The 24,805-nt window shown below is 35.3% G+C and overlaps 1 protein-coding gene across 5 annotated transcripts; it reads left to right on the top strand.

The window, feature by feature from the left end:
- Window positions 1–108: 108 nt before the first annotated feature.
- On the top strand, window positions 109–16,956 carry LOC115924976. Of its 5 annotated transcripts, none has more exons than XM_030988051.1 (7): window positions 109–2,264; window positions 2,896–2,983; window positions 5,210–5,273; window positions 12,830–12,926; window positions 13,811–15,013; window positions 15,351–15,464; window positions 15,842–16,956. In XM_030988051.1, exons 5-7 carry the CDS (start codon window positions 14,567–14,569, stop codon window positions 16,025–16,027), a joined length of 747 nt encoding a protein of 248 aa, XP_030843911.1. In that variant the 5' UTR covers window positions 109–2,264; window positions 2,896–2,983; window positions 5,210–5,273; window positions 12,830–12,926; window positions 13,811–14,566; the 3' UTR covers window positions 16,028–16,956. The 5 variants fall into 5 exon arrangements, with proteins under 5 accessions (XP_030843911.1, XP_030843910.1, XP_030843912.1 ...); XM_030988050.1 differs by having other exon boundaries at window positions 13,701–15,013; XM_030988052.1 differs by lacking the exons at window positions 13,811–15,013; window positions 15,351–15,464; window positions 15,842–16,956 and having other exon boundaries at window positions 110–2,264; window positions 5,210–5,295; window positions 12,830–13,211.
- Window positions 16,957–24,805: the final 7,849 nt, after the last annotated feature.

The following is a 24,805-nucleotide window of genomic DNA, read 5'->3' as shown; positions in this document are numbered from 1 at the left end:
AACTTACACTTGAACTAGCACTTGCACTTGAACTAGCACTTGAACTTGAACTTGCACTTGAACTATCTTGAACTATCTTGAACTATTTTGAACTATCTTGAACTATTTTGAACTATCTTGAACTCTCCAAAGAACTTGCACTTGAACTTGCTCTTGAACTTACACTTGAACTAGCACTTGAACTTGAACTATCTTGAACCTTGAATCTGAAACATACTGAATGAAACTTGAATCTGGAAATCTTGAATCGAATCAAAACTGGAACAGAATATTTCTAAAGATTGTATTGCCATTTTTAGAAGACATAATTATTGTCAATTATAAAGAAATTATTGGCAGTTTCTAGAAGGAATTAAAAGTAAACTGAAATAAAAAGAAGAACAGTAGAGGGAAAGGAATCTAACTCTAATTCCTGGAACTTGATAAGACCATACTTACAGTTGAAAGCAGTAATATTGTAAATCTTGGGAAAGAAAAAAGAGGTATACATTTTAAAGAGTAAAGTAGATTGGAAAAGTAGTCGTTCAAGATAAATATTGGAAGTTCGAAGGACTGTATTGCCATTTTAGAAGACATAATTATTGTCAATTACAAAGAAATTATTAGCAGTTTCTAGAAGGAATTAAAAGTAAACTGAAATAATAAAAGAAGAATAATAGAGGAACAGGAATTTAATTCTAATTCCTGGAACTTGATAAGACCATAATTACAGTTGAAAGCAGTAATATTGTAAATCTTGGGAAAGAAAAAAAGAGGTATACATTTTAAAGAGTAAAGTAGATTGGAAAGTAGTCGTTGAAGATAATATTGGAAGTTTTAAGGACTGTATTACGATTTTAGAAGACAAAATTGCTGTCAATTAGAAACAAAATCTTGGCAGTTTCTAGAAGGAATTAAAAGCAAAGTGAAATAAAAAGAAGAACAATAGAGAAAAAGCAATCTAATTCTAATTCCTAGAACTTGATAAGACCTCTATTAGAATTCAAAACAGTAGTATTAGTAATCTTGGGAAAGTAAAAAGAGCGTATACACAGCAAAGAATAAAGAAGATTGAACAAAATAGTGTGAAGAAGGCAATATTGCAAGTTTGAAAGACTGTATTGCCATTTTAGAAGACATAATTACTGTAAATTAGAAAGAAATTATTGGCAGTTTCTAAAAGGAATTAAAAGCAAACTGAAATAAAAAGAAGAACAACAGCGAGAAAGCAATTTAATTCTAATTCCTAGAACTTGATAAGACCATAATCACAAAAAATTTGTGTCAATATATAGAGTCCTAGAAAAGTGAGCGTGGTTGATTGTAAAGAGAAAAGGAAAGAAATCCTTCGATATATAGTGTTCAGAATTTTAAAAATAAAAGTAAGCTTGATTGCAGAGAGAGTAAGAAAGAAGATTGGGTCAGGATATATATATAGTTTTAAAAATATAAGTGAGGTTGATTGATTTGAGAGAGAATAAGAAAGATATTTTGGTCAGGATATAAAGTGAACCTGTTTGCAGAGAGAGAGTAACAAAGAAATTAGCAATTTGGGAACTTATATAGGCCTACAATACATTTAGGCTATTAATGACCTACTCATAATTTTAATAAAAAACGCCATCTTGAGACAAAAACATTATAGCTCCTTAACACAGTACAAGCTAGTGTATATAAAGCTAGGCTATTGAAATACCATAGAGTTTAATATCAGTAAGGATTAGTTTTTCATAATTCACAATAGGAATATTTAAATAAAAGACTATTGGAGTAAGGAATATATACAGAACATTATATATCAAAGTTACAGAACCGTTAATTGTAGACTTGTAATTATTAACCAGAACTGTTGCAAGTATATAAGCAAAATTTACCATGATGGATACAATTGAATTTAAGAAAACACTTGATGAAATCATGAATATACTGACTAGTTGTGCATTGGTGACCAACCCAAAGCTTAATGAATGCTGTATCTGTAACAATGAAATCAAAGAAAATGAAAGTGATGCAAGATGTGACTGTTGTAGTAAGCATTTTCATGTGACATGTATGGGATTCCCTTGTGAAGACAGACTGAGTGACCTGACATTGATCTGGATTTGTTCATTTTGTGGAAATAACAACATGGCTCATCGCATGTTTGATCAAGTATGCATCCCTTCTCATTTCAATAGATACGAACTTCTTGGTGATCATGATGAACACTGTTACTTGGATTTGAACCAATCAAGGACCCTATCAAGTACGACCAACAAAAGAAAATGTGGCAGATCAAAGAAGAGGTATGGTAAAAAGGGAAAGAAAACCAATCGATTGAGAGGAACACAACATCATATAACTGACAGGAAAACAAATGAGTCTGATAGACATAATCCTTTGGCTATGGAAAATTCATCCCAAATAGAACACGAAGAGATGCAAAATGAAAAATTTGAGGATGACTGGGTAATTGTGAAATCAAGGAAGACGAAATGGGTGGAGAAACTAAAATCAAGAAAATTGTATCCCAAATCAATAGATGATCATCAAACAGACAGGAAAATCAGAAGAAAATCGGTGAATGGCAAAGTCTTAGAACCTGGTGTAACTTACATCGGCAAAGCAATGAAGACATTCTATGAAAGCCATAGCAGAAAAAAAAAGGAAGACCGAAAGAAAGTTGATTGTAAAGAAAAGAAGGTGAAATCCGAGAAAAAAGATATCAGTGTTCAATCTTACACAGAAACTCTTTTAGGTTTATATGCCTACAGTGTGCAGTCCCCACATGCAATGAAGTTGTATAATGACATGTGTGTGCAAAGTGAAACAGCACAAACACGATCCTGGGCAGACATAGCAAGCAATTTGCCAACTCAATCTAGAACAGATACATGTGTTGATATCGATGTATGTACTTGTAATCTTTTTGAACAGATCAAGGATTTGCGAAAGTACAGAGTTCATGCTGGTGGCAAGAAAAAAGAAGCAAAGAACAAGAAAGGTCGAGCAAGGAACAAGAAAGGTCAGTCTTCCAAAGGGAAAAAAGGTACTGATGGAAATCACTCTTCTGATAAATCGGAGATTAGATTTGACAAAGATGAAGGAATAGAATTAGCAGTAAAGAATGAGAAGCAGGATACAAAGATATCGATGAATGCAGGTGACCAAGGACTTGATACAAATACATGTAAAAATGATACACACTCAGACCAGCATATTTGCAATATGAAAGACAACAAAGGTTCAGATGGAGTTGTGCAGGACGATTCAAAGAATAATCTGTTGAAATCAAATTTTGATGAAAATGGGGAAATTGAAACGGACGATGATAGTGGCAGTGATGTTCATATACCAGTGAAACGTTCGTGTGCAAGAAATTGTATAGAATCTGATAGTGATACAGACACAAGTCCTGGATGTGATTTATGCGATAGAAGTGTTTTACCAGAACGCAATATGCCTTTGAATGTTTGTGATAGACCAAAAGATATGCCCATAAATGAACCAGTAGACAATGTCTGTGAATCGGTATTGGAAAATGATGATATGATGAAAAATGATTTTTCAGATGTTTCAGATGGTGTACAAGAAGATGCAGTGTTTGACAATGACCTGGAGAATAGAAGCTTTGATACAGTAAAAGATGGTACAGACAATGATACTGATATGTCATTTAATGATCATGCTCATTCAAGGAATCCTTTAGAATCTTCTTCAGATTCAAATATCAAAGATGAAGACATTGAAAAGGCAATAGATGCTAATATGTACACATGTACTGATGAAACAGAAACAGAAGTTGAATTTGTAGCAGATCTTGGATTACGTGACAGACCAGATAAAGATTTTAAATTTGTACCCCTCCAGAATAATGACAAACGGAACATTTGTTCAAAACTGAATATCAGATATATAGGCAAAGGCTGTGATTCAAGGTTAGATAGAAATAGCTGTATTGGAGTTCCTTTACAGAGTAAACAAATTACTGGTGATGGCAATTGTTTCTTTCGTGCAATTTCCTATGTAATTTCTGGAACTGAGCGTAATCATGCAATTCTAAGAAATGCCACTGTGAAACATTTATTGCAAACCAAGGACATGTTTAGTAATACATTCAGGCAAGAATATAGAACAGTCAGAGAATATGTTTTGAAACGTAGAATAAAGGAAGACGGAACGTGGGCTACAGACACTGAAATTAGCGCTTTAGCAAATTTAATCGATACTGATATTTATTCATACAATGACCAAGTACCATGTTGGCAATTGTTCTCTGCAAAGAAACCTGGAAGAATAAATATTGTAACATCTGATAAGGGAATTTATATACTGTACACAGGAAATGTTCATTTTAATGTTGTTGAATCTGTAGATTTTGTCAATTTCAATTCATTGGAACAGACAAGAACAACTAAAGAAGATAGAACGTCAAAGAGAACTTTGCCATGTCCATCAATTCAGGCTGATGTTAAAGTAAAGCATGAGTTCAAAAGTGTAGATCCAAGGCGCAGATAGAGGAAGAAATTGATGAAGTAGTGGATAAGTCTCCTGAAACATTTCAAAACCATGTTGATCCAAAGGGAAAAAAACGTAGGCTCACGTTGGAGACTGGTACGATAAATCACGATGAGAGGAAAGGTACTGCAAATCTTTTGGACATGACATATGAACAGTGTGCAAGTAATCAGTCTGAATCAGTCGTTCACAACGAACGTAACACCAAGGACGAAACCCTTGAAAGTGATCACAAAGACAAATGCACGAGAGTCGATACACAAATAACGCTTGTTGCCCAAGGGACATTCAATCAAGGTGATACAAGATTTGGTGACTTAAGTGGAAAGCAGTGTGTTACCAATTCACTTTCTGCACTGTTGTATAGCAAGGTAAAAAATGCCAATGATTGGAAAAGTACAGATCTAGACAGGATTTTGAATAACGGTAATGAATTATACTGTTACATACGGCGATCCACTTCACTCGACAACCAATACTTATTGATATCTGATCTATTTGAATATTTGGATGCGTACAATGAATTGTTTAACATAGTATGCCGTGAACCAGTCACTGGATTGTTAGATGGAGATGAATTGATATTGGCCCAGTCTCTTTCGATGACATTGAAGCAAGCACTCGAAAAAGAACTCTGTACTGATTCTGATGCATGTTTTGTGACATTTGCTAGAAGTACTTTCATTGTATTATCTGGTCAAGATGGTTTCTTTATATTTGATTCACATTCCAGAAGCAGTCGAGGTTTCCTGATTGTAACGGACACAGTGTTGTACTTCGTACTCAAAGCTGGCAAGGTGTGTACAAGCATTGCATGAGGTTAGCAAAATCAATGGGATGCCCCCTGCACACCGAATATGAAGTAACTAGTGTATGTGCTAAAGCAACTTCCGGTAAGAATGAAACCTTGAAAGGCTATCCACAGTTACAGGATTTTGTTTGTAATCCAATTCCTTCGTCAAATACGCACAGTGAAAGTCAGTCTGGAAGCTCTGGATGTTCCATACATTGTGAAAGCTTTGATGAAGTTCAAATATTGGATGAGAGTGTTTCCCCACAAAAGATGATTGATAACCCAAATGTATTTCTCTTCCCTGAAAAAGCAAATGAAACGATCAGTCATGATGTACATTATAACGGTCAGGAATTGAAACTGAAGAGTGTGACAATTACCTTAACGAAACTAAAAGAACCACCGCTGAATAAAAGTTGTCTTTTGAAAAGAAATGACTCTATCAAGACAGAATATGTAAATGAACAAAATGGAGATTTCAAAAATTGTACTAAATGCGGGAATGACTCTGATAGATTAAATTTAGTGAACAAAGTTCAGAATTCCAACTCTATCTTAAGCAGAAAACGAAAATTGAGTAACATTGAAAATGATGCAAAAGTCGATGTTGACCTTGGTAATGAAGTTCGAAAAACCAAATTGGTAAAAATGAATGAGAACGACAGCTTAAGAATTGATGCAAGCGAATGTGCTGATAGTAATGATGAATTAATAATAATTGGAGAAGTTCATGTTGGAAATGTAGACCATGGAAAGAAAAAACGTAAACACAGACAAAGTTCTAATCAAAGAAGGGAGCGCAGTAGACAGCTTATGAGAGAAAAACGAGCCTTGACCAAAGATGAAATAATTAAGAAAAAGGAAAAGTGTCTTCACAATGCGCAAATGAGGAAAATTAAATCGAAGAATAAATATCAAAATGATTTAACCTATAACATGGAAAAAATAAATGAAGTAAAACAAAGACAAAAAGAGAATTACAACACTAATTTATCACACAAAATAAAGCAAGGAGCTTATGTGAAACAAAGGCAAAAAGAAATGTATAAAGAGGATTCAAATTTCAGGAACATACAGCTAAATATTATGAAAACCAAATATCATTCTGATTTATGTTATAAAAAGAAAATTTTGTATAGAAATAAACAAAAATATTTGAGAAATGAAGGATTTAAAGAAAATGTTAAAACAGCTATGAGGACTAAAATGAAAAATAAATATTGGAACGATGAACTATTTAAACGAATGCACAAGAGTAGAATAAGAAGTAAATACCAGCATGATGAACTATTTAAACGAATGCACAAGAGTAAAATAAGAAGTAAATACCAGCATGATGAACTATTTAAACGAATGCACAAGAGTAGAATAAGAAGTAAATACCAGCATGATGAACTATTTAAACGAATGCACAAGAGTAGAATAAGAAGTAAATACCAGCATGATGAACTATTTAAACGAATGCACAAGAGTAGAATAAGAAGTAAATACCAGCATGATGAACTATTTAAACGAATGCACAAGAGTAGAATAAGAAGTAAATACCAGCATGATGAACTATTTAAACGAATTCACAAAAGCAAATTAAGAAGTAAATATTTGAACGATGAAAATTTTAAGGAAAAACAACAAGATATCATGAAAAAACAAATGAAGAAATTATATCACAACGATCAACAATTTAAACATACAAAAAAGGCAAATATGAAAACATTGTCCAAAATTAGATATAAAGGCAACGAATTTAAGGAAAAGAAATTGATGAGCTTAAAAATGAAATATAAAAGAATTGAAAAATATAGGCAAAATGTAATAAAACAAAATCGAAAAAGGTCTGTACTTCGAACGGTAAAATTGTCCGAGTTTGATATTGTACTCGAAGAATTTAGAAAGATAATTTCTCATGGCCCAGAATATGTGTGCTGTGTATGCTTAAAACTTCTCTTTGAGAACCAGGTATTGAAATGTAAAAAGAGTAATTATAAAATTCAGACGTGCATAAGTGAAGAATATTTGCATGTTTGCAATTCAGAATGCCGGTCAAAATGTTTAATAGGCCAGTCAGCCAGATCGACACTTTGGATATGCTTTACCTGTCATAGAAAATTGCAAGCTGGAAAAGTACCTGCAGAAGCAAACATGAACAATTTACAACTACATGAAGTTCCAGAAGAACTTGCCAATCTGAACAATTTAGAACAGCATTTGATTGCATTGAATATCCCTTTCATGAAGTTAATGGCCTTGCCTAAAGGTGGTCAAAATGGAGTCCATGGCCCAGTCGTGTGCGTGCCTTCAAACACTTATGAAACAGTAGATATGTTGCCAAGACCACAGACTGAAGATCAATTGATCCGTGTTAAACTCAAACGAAAATTGTCGTACAAAAGCTATTATGAGTACAAATTTGTAGATAAATCTAACTTGCTCAATGCTCTGCAGTATTTAAAAGCAAATAATAAGTGGTATTTTGATGTTGCAGTAAATGATAAATGGGAAAACTCACTTGAACGAAATGAAAAAGATAATGAAAAGGAAGAAGCAGTGGAAATTGGTGGTAAAGCTCGTTTGGCAAAATATTGGAAGGAAATGGAAGAACAAATTGATTACATTTTGTCCAAAGACAAAAATGCTAATGAAAACATGCAAGACAACAGTAAACTACAACAAAAAATAGATGACAACAACACTGAAGACGATATGGAAGAACGCTTACGCGGTATTCAGTTAGACTCGTGTCTCCAGCCGGTAGATATTGGACAGGAAATATTAGATCAGTATTTTGAAGACATAATATGTTGTGCTCCTTGTGAAGGAAGAAGCCCTGTATCAATTCTACAAGATGAAAGCAATGAGGCAAAATGTTTCCCAGTGTTATTTCCTAAAGGTCAACCAACATTCCATGATAGAAGAGATGAAAAAATAACATTAGGACGTTATCTGCATAACCGACTGATGCACGTGGACAATAGATTTGCTCAGAATACAGATTACATCTTTTATGCACAATATATTTATGAAATTCAACAGGTTATATCACAAGTTTCTATCGCTTTAAGGCAAAGTCCAAACAAAAAAGATGATTCGTCTTCAATAACTGCCTCAGATTTGAAAGATGCAGAGAAAGTTAAAAAAATACTAAAATCAGACAAGGGCTATAAATTTTTAAAGCAAATTCGTGGAACACCTCCATTCTGGCAAAAGACACAAAAAGATGTTCTCGCAATGGTACGACAGCTTGGAAAGCCGACATGGTTTGCTTCTTTCTCATCTGCCGATATGAGATGGCCAGAATTAATGAATACATTGCTTAGACAAAGAGGAGACACCAGGGAATCGAGTGAATTAGACTATACAGAAAAATGTAATCTTTTAAGATCAAATCCAGTAACAGTTGCCAGAATGTTTGATAAAAGATTTCACACTTTTATGAAGAGAGTTATTTTATCTCCCGCTGCACCGATTGGTAAAGTAGTTGATTCATTTTGGAGAGTAGAGTATCAAGCCCGTGGTTCCCCTCACATTCATGCCTTGTTCTGGGTTGAAAATGCTCCACAGTTGGGTATCGATAAAGATGATGATGTCGTACAATTTGTAGATAAATACATTTCTTGCCAGAAACCGGATGAAAAGGAAGATCGAGAACTACATGAAATAGTAAGCAAGGTCCAACAACACAGTAAGAAACATTCTAAATCTTGCACAAAAACGGGAAAAGCGTGTAGATTTAATTTCCCAAGACCACCATCTGAAAAAACATTCATTGTAACACCTGTTGAAGAGATTCCAGCTAAAGATTGTGGGAAAGTGCAAAATAAGGAAAAGGACAATGATCAAATTAAAGCTTCTAAAAAGATTAAAGATGATGCAGAGAAATTGTTAAAGTCAGTTAAAGATGCATTATCCAATGGAATCGAGTACAACAGTGTAAACCATCTCTTTGAAAAGCTTGGCATTACACAAAATCAATTTGAGAATGCACATAATGAATTAGCATCACAACAAAGTATAATCATCAAAAGAGAAATACAAGATGTATGGGTGAATCAGTTTAATCCAAGTCTACTAAGAAGCTGGAATGCCAACATGGATTTGCAGTTCGTAACAAATGTATTTGCATGCGTGGCTTATATTGTATCCTACATGTCAAAAGCTGAACGAGAAATCGGAATGCTATTGAGTCATACACTATCAGAAATGAAAGAGGGAAATGAGAACGCAAAGGAAAGCATGAAAAAACTTGGCCAGGTGTACATGCAAAATCGTGAAGTGTCTGCTCAAGAAAGCGTCTATCGTGTTTGCAGTCTCAGATTGAAAGAATCTTCTAGGAAAGTGGAATTCATTCCTGTTGGACCAGACCCTGTCAGAATGAGTTTACCATTAAGCGTTATAAAGAGCAGACCAGATAACGATAATGATGATGATGAGAATGTTTGGATGCCTAGCAAGCTCGACAGATACAAAGCTCGACCTAAAAACGCAGAATTCAGTGATATGTGTCTTGCAACGTTTTGTTCTCAGTATAGAATCTTAACTGCATCCCAAACGCCAAGTACAAGAAGTAAAAATGTCTTTAAATTAGATAACGATCTGGGATATATTCAGAAGCGTACTCGTACGGGAGATGCAGTTGTAAGATATCCCCGATTCTCACCCATCATCTCACCCGAAAAATATTATTTGAGCATTTTGCAACTCTTTCTGCCATATTTTGAAGATGGACAATTAAAGCCCCCAACATTTGAAACACATGAAGAGTTCTACGAGACAGGTTCTGTGAAAATATGTGGACGTGAATTGGAGAAAGTCTGGTCAATTGTCTGTACTAACCGAAAGAAGTTTGAAATGAATGCCGATGCAATTGATCATGCACAGGAGCATCTTGACAAATTTGGTCCACACGAAGATGCATGGGGTCTTTTATGTCCGGAAAAGGAAGTAGAGCGACTTGAACATCCCAAAGAAAATGTAGATGTCGAAGATTGTGATGGAGATCTTGATATCCCAGATTTAAAGAATGAACCGAAAAAAGATGACTATAGCATTGAACTACGTTCAGTAAAAATTTCCAAACAAGATGGACATTCTTTGATGAGGTCTTTGAATGAGAAGCAACAGAGTGTTTTTTACAAAATACGACAGTGGTGTTTAGATAGAGTAAATGGAAAATCGGTCGAACCGTTTCATATGTTTCTAACTGGAGGTGCTGGTACTGGAAAGAGTCATTTGATCAAATGTCTTTACTATGAAGCAACACGTATACTAGCCCGAATGTTGCCACATCCTGATGATGTCTCAGTATTGAAAATGGCTCCAACCGGAGTAGCTGCATACAATATCAATGGCCATACTATACATAGTATTCTTTCTATTCCAATCAATGCACAAAGACTGTATCAACCTCTGAGTGATGAGAAAATAAGTGTCCTTCGAAATAAGCTGGCTGAATTGCAAATTTTAATCATAGATGAAGTATCAATGGTAAATCAAAAGTTGATGTCTTACATTCACGGCCGCCTACGACAAATAAAACAATCACGAGATCAAACTGCTTTTGCTGGTGTTTCAGTTATTGCTGTGGGAGACATGTATCAGTTACCTCCAGTCTTAGGAACTCCTTTATATAAAGACACACTCAATGGTGCATTGTGGAATGCTAATTTCAAGAAAGTAGAACTTGAAGACATTATGAGACAAAAAGACGATACCCAATTTGCTTTTCTCTTAAATAGATTACGTGTAAAACAAGGGGAAGAGATTCTCTGTGATGAAGACCTAGCAATGCTCAAGTCCTGTGAGACTGGTGAAGAATGTGAAAATGCTCTGCATATCTATGCATGTAACAATGAAGTAGATGCTTGGAACAAGAAATTATTGCATAAAAAATGTGGAGATATGATATGCGTAAAAGCACAAGACATGGACAAAGATGTTAAAAAAGGAAATCAAATACGGGAAAAACCTTATACAAAGATGAAAACCCAGTTGCCTCCTTATCTGTGGATTGCAGTTAATGCTAGAGTGATGTTGCTCAAAAACATTGATGTTAGTAAAGGCCTGACAAATGGATGTTTCGGAAATGTAACAGAAATAATAACGGATCATACAAATTTGAATCCAGTTTGCATCAAAGTTAATTTTGAGAAGGCCGATATTGGTATTCATTCAATCGAAATGTCTCAAGAATCCATTGGTAAGAAATATGTGAGAAAACAATTTCCACTTAAGCTTGCTTATGCTTGCACAATTCATAAAGTACAAGGTTCGACATTAGACAAAGCTGTTGTATCATTAAAAAATGTATTTCAATCTGGACAAGCATATGTTGGGCTTAGTCGCGTTACTTCGTTATCTGGACTTGTGATAGAACATTTCGATCCTAAACGTATATATTGTAATCCAGAAATTAAAGAACGCATTGAGATTATGAAGCCGTTTATTGAGAATGAAACTTCCGAAGATATTCACGATTATAACTTTTCTTTGGTAATGCAAAATGTACAAGGATTAAAACAGCATTTTACTGATTTCAAATCCCAGTGCCAATTTGTGAATGTAGATTGTATTTGCTTGACCGAAACATGGATTAATGATGATGATCTCTGTGACGTTGCTTTAGATAACTTTCGATTTTATCATCAGCCACGACATCTGTCATACTGTAATTCTGGAGTTGGAAATGTACTCAAAGAACAATCGCACGGAGGTGTTGCAATGTATATCAAGAATACATATTCAAGTAGATTAGACATATCTGTCGACAACTTAGAGTTTATTGCAATTCTTGTCACCAAACCAGTTTCTGTTGTGATTTCAGTTGTTTATCGACCTCCATCATATAGTATCAAATCATTCTGTAAATCATTAGACAATTTGCTAGATGTATTACACAAAACAAGCATTAGGTGTATTGTGATGGGAGATTTTAATGAGGATTTGTTTAAAGGTTCTTTACAGGTAAACAAGCTAATGTGTAATAAAGGTTACAAACAGCATGTTGTTAATGCTACTACTGAGAAGGGAACATTGATAGATCATGTGTACAGCAAGGGACTAGATTTATTGGAAACAGAGGTCATCCCTACATATTATAGTTACCATGAAGCTGTTAAGATTGCTTTTTAATATTAGTAGTAAAATGAGAAGAATAAACAAGTAAATTTCTTAATTTTGTTGATAATTAAACATTTTCATTTATCATGTCTTCATTCTTGCAAAAACCAATATGAATATTATTCCTTCTTAAAAGGGTTGTCAATATTTTGTTGGCTTACCGTACACTTATCAATGATATCATCTGCCATGGACATCACATTGAAAGCAGGTTGTAAAGTTGGTAAAAACCCTTTTCTTAAGGTGATGAGTTAAAGGATTTATGTGTTGTCACTCCTTGCCTTTCAAACCTTAGTATCTTTAAACATCACTCACATCATGACATGTACATGTATTTCGAACTTATAGATCATATTTGAGAAATCTAAAACAATGGTGCACATTTAGAATACTGGATTGATAGGTGGATGGATAACAAGATCATACATCCATGCTTTTTCTTCCCAGATTAAGGATTGTCGACCTGATCCGTATATTGAAGTTGGAACATTCCATGAACCTTGCAAAGTGCTCATTTTTTGACTGGGTTGGAGTAGGAGACAAGGTACGTCACGGTGGAAACCATCACTCTGAAGAAGACACTCAAATCAGAGATCAAGCTTGAACGTGACAATGAGACATGCAAGTATTTAAGTAAAGAAGAGGTTGATATCATATTATATATGGAATATCAAAATGGGAAGGTTAATGATAATGAAAGAATACTAATATCAGGACGCAATGCTGGAATGTTATTCGCTGAAAGATGATTGTTTGGTAGTGATAATGCGTTTTAGTTGAGTAGGTTATTCACTATGATGTAAGTTGTTTGAGTTAATGAAAATTGGAGGGTTATACAGAGATGCCAACCAGTACGATTAAATCATATTTAGTATGATAATAAGAGTGAAATACGATCTTAAAATACAATTTTTCATCTTTTTTCCCCCAAAAAAACAAACACGGAATCGCATAGAAACATGTACGAGTAAACCCCTGCAACCCCAACAAAAACTGTGCTTTACAATTTTCTCATTAAATTTTAATGAAAGAGCAAACATATTTCTGAAATTCTACTGGCCCTGGGCTATTTTGAGCAACCCCTGACTGCAGGGGGGGGGGGGGGGGGGGCTGTCGATATTTGAAAATGCAAAGGTTAATTTGCATAAATTTTGAATATGCAAATTTCATTTTATTTTCTTTAATATGTATTATATTGTTTTTTATTTCTTATTTTTTCTAGAGGGCTTAAAGCCAGAACTGTCTATGTCCATTTTTTGTGAAATTCAGTTATGTCCACCAAAGAACTGTATATTCATTTCACTTTGTGTCTATTCAGAACTGTCTATTCCCATGTGTCCATTAGCCATTTTACTTTGATGTTCAGACTGTTTCAAGTACATTCATCAAGAATTGCGCAATACTTGCAGTTTTCTACTCATTAAGCAGATAAGATTCCCTATGCAGCTATTTCACTGATTGTGGCCAAGCAACACCATACCATTGCCCGGAAAAAACGTTATGATAAATAAAAAAGACCAATGTGCAACATGTACGAAGTATGACCAGTTGTCTGGAGATCAGAAGGAGAATTTCACGGAAACCCATCTCGTACAAAAAACAGAGGCTCAAGATGCCAAAGCAGTTCCTTGCATCGTGTAAGACAGAAAATCGTTGTGAATAAGATGGAGTGCAAAAGAGGACATGCTTACAACAAGAAATATGCTGATAAATTTGACTTCGGTGCATCATCAGGAAAGAGCAAACATCATGCAACTTGCAAGGAATGTCGCCGAGATTTGTCAATTTTGCATGGCGGTTGTAATGACATTGTTGTTCATTGCAAATCAAAGCAACACATCACTGCTTTCAAGTCTGAATCGTCAGCACGAGAAATAACATCATGGATGTCAACCTCCAAGGATTTTAATATAACTAGAGCTGAGTGCTTATTTACATCATTTTATTTGGAGCACAATATTCCTCTATCAGCTGCAAGTCACATGGGACCATTGTTGAAAAAAGCCTTTCCTAATTCTGAGGAGGTTATGAAGTTTACCAGTGCAAGGACCAAACATCTTGTCTTGTGCGTGAAATGGCCAAAGATAAACAAGGACAGATCGTTTCAGCCATGAAAGCACGGCCAATTGCAATATCAACTGATGGGAGTAATGTCAGCGACAGTAAACCATACCAAATTGTGGCATGCCTCGGAAAGTGTCAGTGCTTGGTTGCCCCAATCATCTAATTGATTCTGCTGCCAAAGATGCGTCATCTGCATTACCATATTCAATTGACTCGCTCCTTATTGATGTGTTCTACTATCTGGAAGCCAGCGTGAACAGGAAATTGAATCTCAAGAAGTTCCAGATGCTCATTGGGAACGAAGTGCAGGCAGTTCTGAAACATGCTTGTACGAGATGGCTGAGCTTGGGCCAATGCTTGCCAAGATTTATCCAACAATGGCAAGCTCTAGTCCTCTTTTTTGAAGGAGAAGTGTCAGCCGAGCAGAAGACGCCTACTCAACAGACAAAGCAGAAGAAGCCTACTCAACAGACCAAGGCTACCAAGAATAGTGTCCAGACTTCACTTGTTCCAAAGAAGCCAACTCCAGCTGTGAAAAATGAACCTGCTCAGGGATCTCAACTGAAGGTAAGGCTAGAAAATGTATTACTACAAGGCATCTACTCCTTTTTATTCCATTTAAATATGGCCATCATTAAAATTACCAGATTTGAATAGATTAACCCTAGCAGTAGAGAGCTTTCTTAATGTTTGAATTAATCAGCTTTTACTCCTCAAATTGGCAACAGTTATTATCATTTTACACTCTAAAATAGTTTTTAAAAAATGAAAATGGATATTACATGAACCAAAATGGTAATTGCAAAATTTAATTTAATGTGTAATTAAATTTCATGATTATAAATAAGTCATCAATAGTGTTGCAGGCATCGCATTAATTTTTTAAGCTTGTCTTGTCCTGCAGAAAAAGCCTGCTCACCAAACCAAGATGACTGCACAACTCCAAGCATTCTGCATTCCCAACAAGGTGTCTGCAGATCCACCACATGTGAGCAAACCTGCCCAGTCTCAGACCCAAGTGAGTACAAAAATTGATCATAATTCGTCGCTGTTTTCACGAAGTGACGGTAGTGAAATAAAATTGCATACAGTTTGCGTGACGATTTTCCTCACTACCGTCACTTCATGAAAATAGGGACGATATATACAGGGTGACAGTTAAATATGTTCCTTTACATCATTTATTTTTTCTTCTTATTTTTAGGTCATTTACTTGTAAGCTCTTTCTCTTCCAATCATCTTCACTCCGCTGTTCAGTTTACAGATATAAAAATGTATTCAATAATGCTAGTCATCTGCCAAGATTTCAAATGTAGTGTATCTTTTTAATTGTAAACTGTGTCAGTAGTCTTGTTTCTTTCTCATATGGTAATCAATAATTTCTCTACCTCCCAGGTTCAACTTCAAACACCACAGCCACAACACAGTAGACCTGCATCTTCAAGCTCTACTACTCGGGAAAAACGACAAATGAGGAAGCTTCGGATACACCTAGCAAAAAGCAGAAGACTGGGAAAGTTGTTGGCAAGGCAACAGGCTCAACAGTGCTCAAGACTGGAACTTCCAGTCATCCCAGTATGATTTCTAGTAAAATGACTGGAAATGAAAAAACAAGATGTGGAGGAAAAAAAGAAACAAGACAGACAGTAAGAGATAAAACAAGACAGGAAAGAATTCTGAATTCATTGCACTCAAACCCAATATCAGCCACAGCATCATTGCATTTCACAAGAAAAATGTCATCTTTCAGACGAGAAGTCCTCTGATACAAAAGCTAAAAGGAATACTAGAAAGTCTACTGCGTGACTTGTACAGCCAATTTGTAGCTCCACAAGCAATCATTGCAGCCACAGACTTGACCCTTCTGGACTACAAGAACAAGGAGAATCTTTGTGAAGAATCTGAAATGGTCATAAAAAGCGCAACAAGAGAAATTGTGAACACTTTAGATGAGTCTGATTGCCATAAGTTCTATGCAGCAGTGCATTCATATTACACCAAGGCATGTGACTACATTGTAAGTAAGTTTCTATTGAAGTCTGATGTTCTCATCCATGTGCAAGTGGCTGACATTGCATATCAGAAGGATGCCAAATTCACTTCTCTAAAGTTCTTCATCAACAAGTTCCCCTGCATGTTGCTTCAGGAAGAAGAAGAAGACAAGCACAGTGCCCTAGATGCTCTGGAGAACCAGTTCCTTATCTATCAAATTGCTCAGCTTCCGGACTTAGTGCAAAATGAGGAATCTACTGACAAGCAGTGGACAAGTATGATGACAGAAAAGAATGTTTCTGGTGAACTGTGCTATGACAGACTTGCAAAAGGGATTCTAACCATACCCCATACCAATGCTGAATGTGAAAGGGTCTTCAGTCAGGTGCGAAAGAACAAAACTGACTTCAGAGGGTCCATGAGCAACGAAACTCTAAAAAATGTCCTTATTACTAAGGCTCGCCAAACAACACCCTGCTACATGAGGGAATTTGACTCTGATTTTCCAAAGAAAGCTCGTGATGTGCGCTACGCGCACATGATATTCAGTTTTACTTAAATGTTACTAATTGAAAATTCCAAAGTGTTGGCAGCTATGCCAGGCCAAGGTAGTTGCTGGAAAGAGGACTTTTGTCTCTGCTTCTTTTGATTTGCAAAGTGAATGTCGCTGCAACATTACTCTATGCCATCCAGAACACACATCTCAAAGTCATCGCACACAATTTTCTGGAGAGTGGGCATTCCCACGTGGAATGCAATAGCATGCATTCTGCTATTGAAACAGAAAAAAAGAACATCAATGTCTTCACAATGCATGACTGGGTAAAACATCTTCCACAAATTAAGACGTCGGCTTCCATACAAGGTCATAAACATGTGCCATGGAGACTTTTATGATCTGAAAAATCTCTCACAGCAGATCATGAATAACAAACGCCTAGACGAAGATAGACACGTCTTCAACTGGCTACATGTAAAGAGCTTCCAATACAGGAAGGAAGAGCAAAGCACCATCTGCTACCATCTATAACTACTTGGATGACTACAAGAAGATAGATCATCAGTTCCACCTAATCTGGACCTTGTCTACCAAGAGAAGCATTTAAAAAAGCCTAAACCTTAAGAAGAAGGATCTCATCAACTTGTGCAATAGCCTAGCCATTCCTGAAGAGTTCCATGGATGGTATTTGGCACTCCCATTTTTTAAGTTTCTGACATTGACAGGGTCAAAAGGTCATGGCTTCCATGTATGATGTTTGACCAAGTATTATTTATAAATTAATGGCATTAAACATAACTACTACACTTTGTCAGATTTTATGCTTGCAATCAAACTTTTAAATGCATTTTTACTCAAATGGCATATTTGGACATAGACAGTTGTGGTTTTAAGTCCTCGATCTATTATTTTATTTCTAATGTATTCTTTTGTTCTGGAATACATCAAGTTACTTTGAGAAACGTATCAAAGCAATTTGATATCAATTCATATCTCCCACTTATACATCTATTTACCTGTATTCACATTTCTGCTTGTACATGTATATATGCAATTGTAGCACTTTTTGATGATATGCGCATACTAATTGCTATGTAACACCCGACAGGTGTATCCAAATTCGATGAAAATGGTATCAAAATGTGCATAAGACTTGAGGAAAAGAATCGAAGAACAACAATGTAAAATTCCAAGCGGTTGCGGCGCTATCTCCAAAAATGCGGGGTGGGGGAGGGGGGGGGGGGCTCTTACGCCACCCCCCCCCCCCAAGTACAGTAAGGAGTAAATGACGTTAGCCATATAATTATAAATATGCATTTTTTAAGATGCTTACATATACATGTAAAGTGTTAAAGGGCAAGTTCACCCGAAAATAAGTTGATCTTCATACATGTAAAGTGTTAAAGGAGAAGTCCACCCCAAAAATAAGTTGGTCTTCATAAAAGCAGATAAATGAGAGAAACAAATCAATGAAATTTTGAGGAAAATCAAAAACAAATGAGAAAGTTATAAATTGTTGGAGTTGTAATCAGTGAAGCACAAATTGCAAACTGTGTGACATCACATGCGAGCTCATATCTCATTTGCTTTGTACAAAAAATATTTTGAAAAATTAATTTCCTCAGACGTTGATTAAATGAATACGATAACATTAGCATAAAACCAGTGATCAGTAATAACATCTATCTGAAAGATGAATAAGGGTAATGCTTTTCACCTACTAACAATACTGGTGAAGGTGATAGCAGTAGTAAAGGTAACGGACTGGTGCTGGGCTTATGCAGTAACATTCAGGAGAAGAATTCCTGATTGCTTATGCGAGTAACAAGTCATTACCACGGGAAGAAAATTACACAACAATAGAAAAAAAGTGCTTAGCAATAGTACGAGCAATCAAAAAGTTAAAATATTATTTGTATTGAATTGAAGTACACACAGACCACAAACCATTCTTCTATATTCAAGCGAAGAGGTTTGACAATAAGAGAATCATGAGATGGAGCATGATGCTCCAAGATTACAGGTTTCGGCTTGTATCGATGAAGGTTCAGTATAATGTTACAGCAGATTATATGAGCAGAATGTAAAATGCACTATACTCATGGATTTCTTTTGTCTGTCTACCATTGTAAATTATTGGATGTGTATCACGGTTTAATAACATATTTTGTTAATGTCATTTGTTGAATACATATTGCATTTACCAGGATTATGTAATGTTGAGATTTATTTTATATTGATCTTCCCAGCCACAAATGTATACCCATCAAACTTTCTATGATAGCACATACAAAATTATTATCCTGAGCATATGTTTTGTAGAAATTCATGAAATCCACTACACAAGTTTGATATGAAGAAGAAAATATTACAGCAATATATACGCATTGTAGTTTATGCAAGTGCAGGAATATTACTCACTACATTTTGAACAGAAAAAACAGAAAGAGATGATAATTAGACAGCCACCTTATGTATCTAAATATATCAGAGAGGGCTTAATGATGCTGAACACAATGGGTTGTGCTCTTTAATGCTGGATAATTGTTTAATTTTGAGTCAAAGACATTGTCTTCAGGTGATGATGTGAACATTTGATAATCTCTACTTTGTATTAACAGGTTATATACAAACTCTATGGACATTGACGTATAGCCATGTTATAGGTTTTCAACTTTGTGCAGAATATGTCATACATATTTATACATGGATTGTTTTTATGCTTATTATCCCACAGCATGATATTGTTGTGCTATGTTGGCATTGTTTTTAGCAAAGGTTTTATTCAAAGGTGTTTGTAGACTTATAACCATGCTCAACCTTTTTCATGATATTAACGTTCTGAAGTACGGGTGCTATATAATATCATTTAAAACAAAAAATCAGATTATTGGAAACACGTTTTAGTAATTGCATTTAGAATTGCGTTTAGAATTGCATGTGCAGATTTCAACTCAAATACAAGAGAAATGTAATGTATCTAAGTCTCATGACTTGATAAAAGTAAGAATGTCATATTATTTATTGTACATTATAAAACTTGGTTGATTAAACCATAGGTTGAGAACTGAGATTTCTGGATATACAACTATATGTATATTGACTAGGATTGGTATTTAGTGATATGAGCTATGTTGTGTCATGATCTTCTGATATCATGTAATGGTTGATAAGATGAAGAATGTTATGTTTGACTTTAAAGGTTTACCTTGATAAAGCTTAAATGATAATTTATGTGCAGTAAAAATTGAAACAGTTTGTTCCAAACATTTTCATGAGATATGTAGTAATTGAGTGATTTGTGTATGTCGTACTGTTTTATAAGTATTTATCTAGGAATGTGAGAAGGAAGCTCAGTACCTAGGAATTATTTTTGAAAAGAATATTTTTGTTTATGGTAAAAGTTGTCATGATGACTTTCAATAAGATGATGACTTTAAATAGGAAGAATAGATTTTATTGACAAAAATTAAGGAACATCCAAAGACATAAAAGAGGGAGAACGAGAGCCAGAGGCTGAAAATGGGGAGGGTGAAAGAGTAGAGAAAAGGATCGAGAGACAGAGCAAGAGAAAAAGAGGGAGGCAGAGCAAGAGAGGGAGAGGGTGAAAGAGTAGAAAGAGAGATACAGAAATAGAGCAAGAGAAGGGAAGGGAAACAAAGCAGTAGAGAGGAGAAAGAATTAAGCGAGATGTGAGTAGATAGATATATAGAAAGAGAAATGTATTGACATGTAAACAATTCTTTGTCCGTGGGAGCTAGAGACGTAAACATTGCGTATACATGGGTGAATAACTGGCAATAACTCATCGTAGATAAAATTGTCATTTTATGTATTAATGCTTTTATAATTAACGCAGTCATGACAGGGAACATGGAAATTGTGAGTATTTTGAGAGCTGTTCTAAAGAATAAAGCTGATATTTTTTGCAACGAGAATATATTTTTGACGAGCCGAAGGCGTACAATCGCCGGGTTAGAGTTATGGTTAGGTTAGGGGTGGGTGTTTATAAAAGCATATTTAATACATAAAATGACAAATTTATCTAAGATGAGGGATTTTAGATCATGAAATCATGAGGAGAAAAAAAGTTGATCGAGCTGTCCCCCGAAGCACCCCACCCTGGACAACTCGACCTGGTGTCCAGGGGCTTTGCGTCGGTGTTGTCTAGAATTCCAACTTACTCCACATAGACATTACACATAAACGAAAAATTTTCAATTCACATCTTGTCGTTGCAATATCGCCATGATCCCAACATCTGATTTATAGAAAAAAAATGTGACCTTAAGTGTAGAGAATTTTCTCAGCTACAACATATTCGAAGCTTGCAGAAAATCGAGAAAAAATAATCGAGATATTGCTCAAACAAGACTAGAATGTCCTAATGCAGATTTCAGAAAAAGTCACCTCCAATAGGCATGACACGCAAACTAAGAAAATTCTGACATGTCGCATTCAATCAAAATTGTCACTGTGATGACGTCATCAAAGTGAAACATGGTGAGATATAAGGAGACGGAAGGAGACTGGGTATAGTCATGTAAAAATACATGAGATGGACCGAGGGATGAAAGAGAAATCAGAATGCATAGGCTACTTGGAAGGGGTGAAAAAAGAATACAAAGGGCAAAGGAAAGAGGTAAAGGAAATTAAGGAACATCCTATACGACATAAGAGGGAGAACGGGAGCCAAAGGCGGGAAAAGGAGAGCTGGCCGGTGAAAGAGTAGAGACAGATCGAGGGAGACATCAGCTAGAGCAGATCAAGAGGGAGGCAGAGCAAGAGAGGGAGAGGGTGAAAGCGTAGAGATAGATCGAGATATAGTAGTCGAAAAAGATGATAAAATCACTGATAAGAAACGAAAGCAAATTTTTAAAAAAATTACACCGGAATGGAAGTCGAGTGCTTTAACCAATATACCAAAATATGTCCCTTAGACAATACATGTAAAGCTGACAAACGGCCTTGGCATAGTCGCTATTTCAACTTTCAATTGAAAATTTCGACATGATTTCAACATCAGATCAAAAAACGGAAGGCACAGTTAAGATAGCTCATATTATCAGCTATAACATGCTTAAATTGTGGGGGAAATAGACCAAAAAACGATCGGATGAAGATATTGCTCGCGAAAGAGGGGAATATTGAATCCAGTTTTGAAAAAAAAAGTCATATAAAATGTGAAAAATTGACAGGCCTCCTTTAATCGCAAAAATACGCCATGATTCCTTTGTCAAAATGAAATATCGTGTCGACTGCATTTGTAGAGAATTATCTCAGCTAGAACATATTAAAATTAGGAAGAAAATCAATTAATTTTTACAGAGATACAATCGATTTTCAAAAATATGCTGACGTCATAATATGCAAATTGAAATTTTGAGTTCGGATGACGTCATGAGTTAATTGAGAGTCAAATAAGACATGAAATCATATCTCCGATTCATACTCTATCAAAATATGGAAAAAAAACTGATCTTGAGTTATCCTGTTAACAAAAAAGTGTGCAAATAAATAAAAATAAAGAACTAAAAATAAACTACTTGATCATGATCATGATTGTCATGATGATGATAATGATAACCATGATGATGATCATGAGCGTGATCCTGACATCTGATTGAAAAAATGAGGGGACATTTAGATAGCATATATAGGCTCAGCTACAACATACACAAAAATCAACAAAAACCAAGCCGAAATAACGGCGATATTGCTCGCAAAAGATAAGAATGTAGAATCCAGATTTGAGAAAAAGTCATCTCCCATAAGGATTACACGCAAAAAGTAATGGATCAAGTGATAACAGGGTAATAATAAAGTAAATATGGTTGTTTATTACATTATTTGCGATTGTACGTGTTTTAATATTCAAAGGAGATGGTAGAGTGAAAGGTCAAAAAGAAAAAAAAGTGAAGAAAAAAAAATTGTTGGAGACGCCCGGACTCGAACCAGGGACCTCGAGGTCGGAAGTCAAGTGCCTTACTGATATACCAAAACATTTCCCATAGAGATTACACGTAAACGGAAAATAGAATTTACAAATCCCACTTTGTAAGTGAAATATGAGCATGATCCCGGCATCTGACCAAAAAATAAAGGGCACACTTATGATAGCTCATTGTCTCAGCTACAACATACTCAAAGCTCAGCGAAAATAAAGCTAAAAAAATGGAGATATTGCTCGCAAAAGACAGGATGTAGAATCCAGTTTTGAGAAAAAGTCATGTCCCATAGAGAATACACGCAAAATGTGAAAAATTGACATGCCACCTTTAATCGCAAAGATACGCCATGATACCTTTGTCAAAATGAAATATTGTGGCAACTGCATTTGTAGAAAATTGTCTCAGCTAGATCATATCAAAATTTGGAAGAAAATTAATCAATATTTACAGAGATACAGTCAATTTTCCAGAAAAATACTGACGTCATAATATGCAAATTGAAATTTTGAGTTGGGAGGCCATTATGATGACGTCATGAGTTAATTGAGGGTCAAATGAGACATTAAATCATATTTCCAATTCATACTCTATCAAAATATGGAGAAAAAAATTGGGTTCACTTTGCATCCTAAAGCGCTACAATGGATTTTGTATAGGCATGTTTTTGCCCATGTATGCTATGTATTACAAGAGCTCGCACGCACGGAAATTATCTTAAACGGACGCTCATTCCGTTATTAATGGTCAGAAAAAGGTGAACAAGGTATCAAAATGCTTGGAAAAATGTGTCAAATATGATGACAGAAAAAAATTGGCGATTCTATGTAGGAAAAAGCAATTACGCGCGAAAACGCGCGCGCATGTGCGTGCGCGCGTTTTTTGCAAAATGCTTAAAATGGCCTGAAACGTATGCAAAAAAAATTTGAGACGATTTTGAGCATTTTTATTTTTTGCGCGCGCGGTGACGCGCGGACGTACGCATGCGCGCGCGTTTTCTGACCTGAAATTGACTGGACGGATATTGACCTTAATCGTGATAAATATGAATGAGAAATGCCTTTCCGTTATGAAGATATGATCATGAGTAAAAAGTACCAAAAAAAACACAAAATGGCGCCTGGATGACGTCATGAAAACTTGATGACCTTGAAAATGTTACTCTAACGTCTCATGACAATGACCTATGACTGTGCCAAAATTGAACGAAATTGACTAAACTGATCTTGAGTTATCCTGTTAACAAAAAAGTGTGAAAATAAATAAAAATAAATAATAACTAGAAATTTAATTCGTCATGGAGACGAATTAGGTGGTCTGTCTTCAAGTCTTATGAGAGATTATAATATTTACTATATTGAGAAAGGGAGAAGTTATATATACATGTAAACAATGATGATCATCATGATGATCATGATGATGATGATCTTGATAGTAATGGTGATGACGATGATGATGATGATGATGATGTTGATGATTATCATCAACAGACCACGATGACATCAGACTGAACAAAATTAGAGAACATTTAGATAGCGTATAGTCTCAGCTACAACATACTCAAAAATCAACAAAAACCAAGCCGAAATAACGGCGATATTGCTCGCAAAAGACAAGAATGTAGAATCCAGATTTGAGAAAAAGTCATCTCCCATAAGGATTACACGCCAAAAGTAATGGATCTAGTGATAATAGGGTAATAATAAAGTAAATATGGTTGTTTATTACATTATTTGCGATTGTACGTGTTTTAATATTCAAAGGAGATGGTACAGTGAAAGGTCAAAAAGAAAAAAAAGTGAAGAAAAAAAATTGTTGGAGACGCCCGGACTCGAACCAGGGACCTTGAGTTCGGAAGTCAAGTGCGTTACCGATATACCAAAACATTTCCCATAACGATTACACGTAAACGGAAAATGG

The sequence above is a fragment of the Strongylocentrotus purpuratus genome, unplaced genomic scaffold (assembly GCF_000002235.5).
Source record: "Strongylocentrotus purpuratus isolate Spur 01 unplaced genomic scaffold, Spur_5.0 spur5_scaffold_17, whole genome shotgun sequence".
NCBI classification, from domain to species: domain Eukaryota; kingdom Metazoa; phylum Echinodermata; class Echinoidea; order Camarodonta; family Strongylocentrotidae; genus Strongylocentrotus; species Strongylocentrotus purpuratus.
This window is presented reverse-complemented; position numbering and strand designations above follow the sequence as displayed.

What these genes read in the sequence shown, in the direction of transcription:
- LOC115924976 (XM_030988051.1), top strand. Translation starts at nt 14,567, where the DNA reads ATGCCTCGGAAAGTGTCAGTGCTTGGTTGCCCCAATCATCTAATTGAT. An exon ending in CTCAGGGATCTCAACTGAAG is followed by an intron (nt 15,014 to 15,350) that starts GTAAGGCTAGAA and finishes CTTGTCCTGCAG; the next exon opens with AAAAAGCCTGCTCACCAAAC. An exon ending in CTGCCCAGTCTCAGACCCAA is followed by an intron (nt 15,465 to 15,841) that starts GTGAGTACAAAA and finishes TCTACCTCCCAG; the next exon opens with GTTCAACTTCAAACACCACA.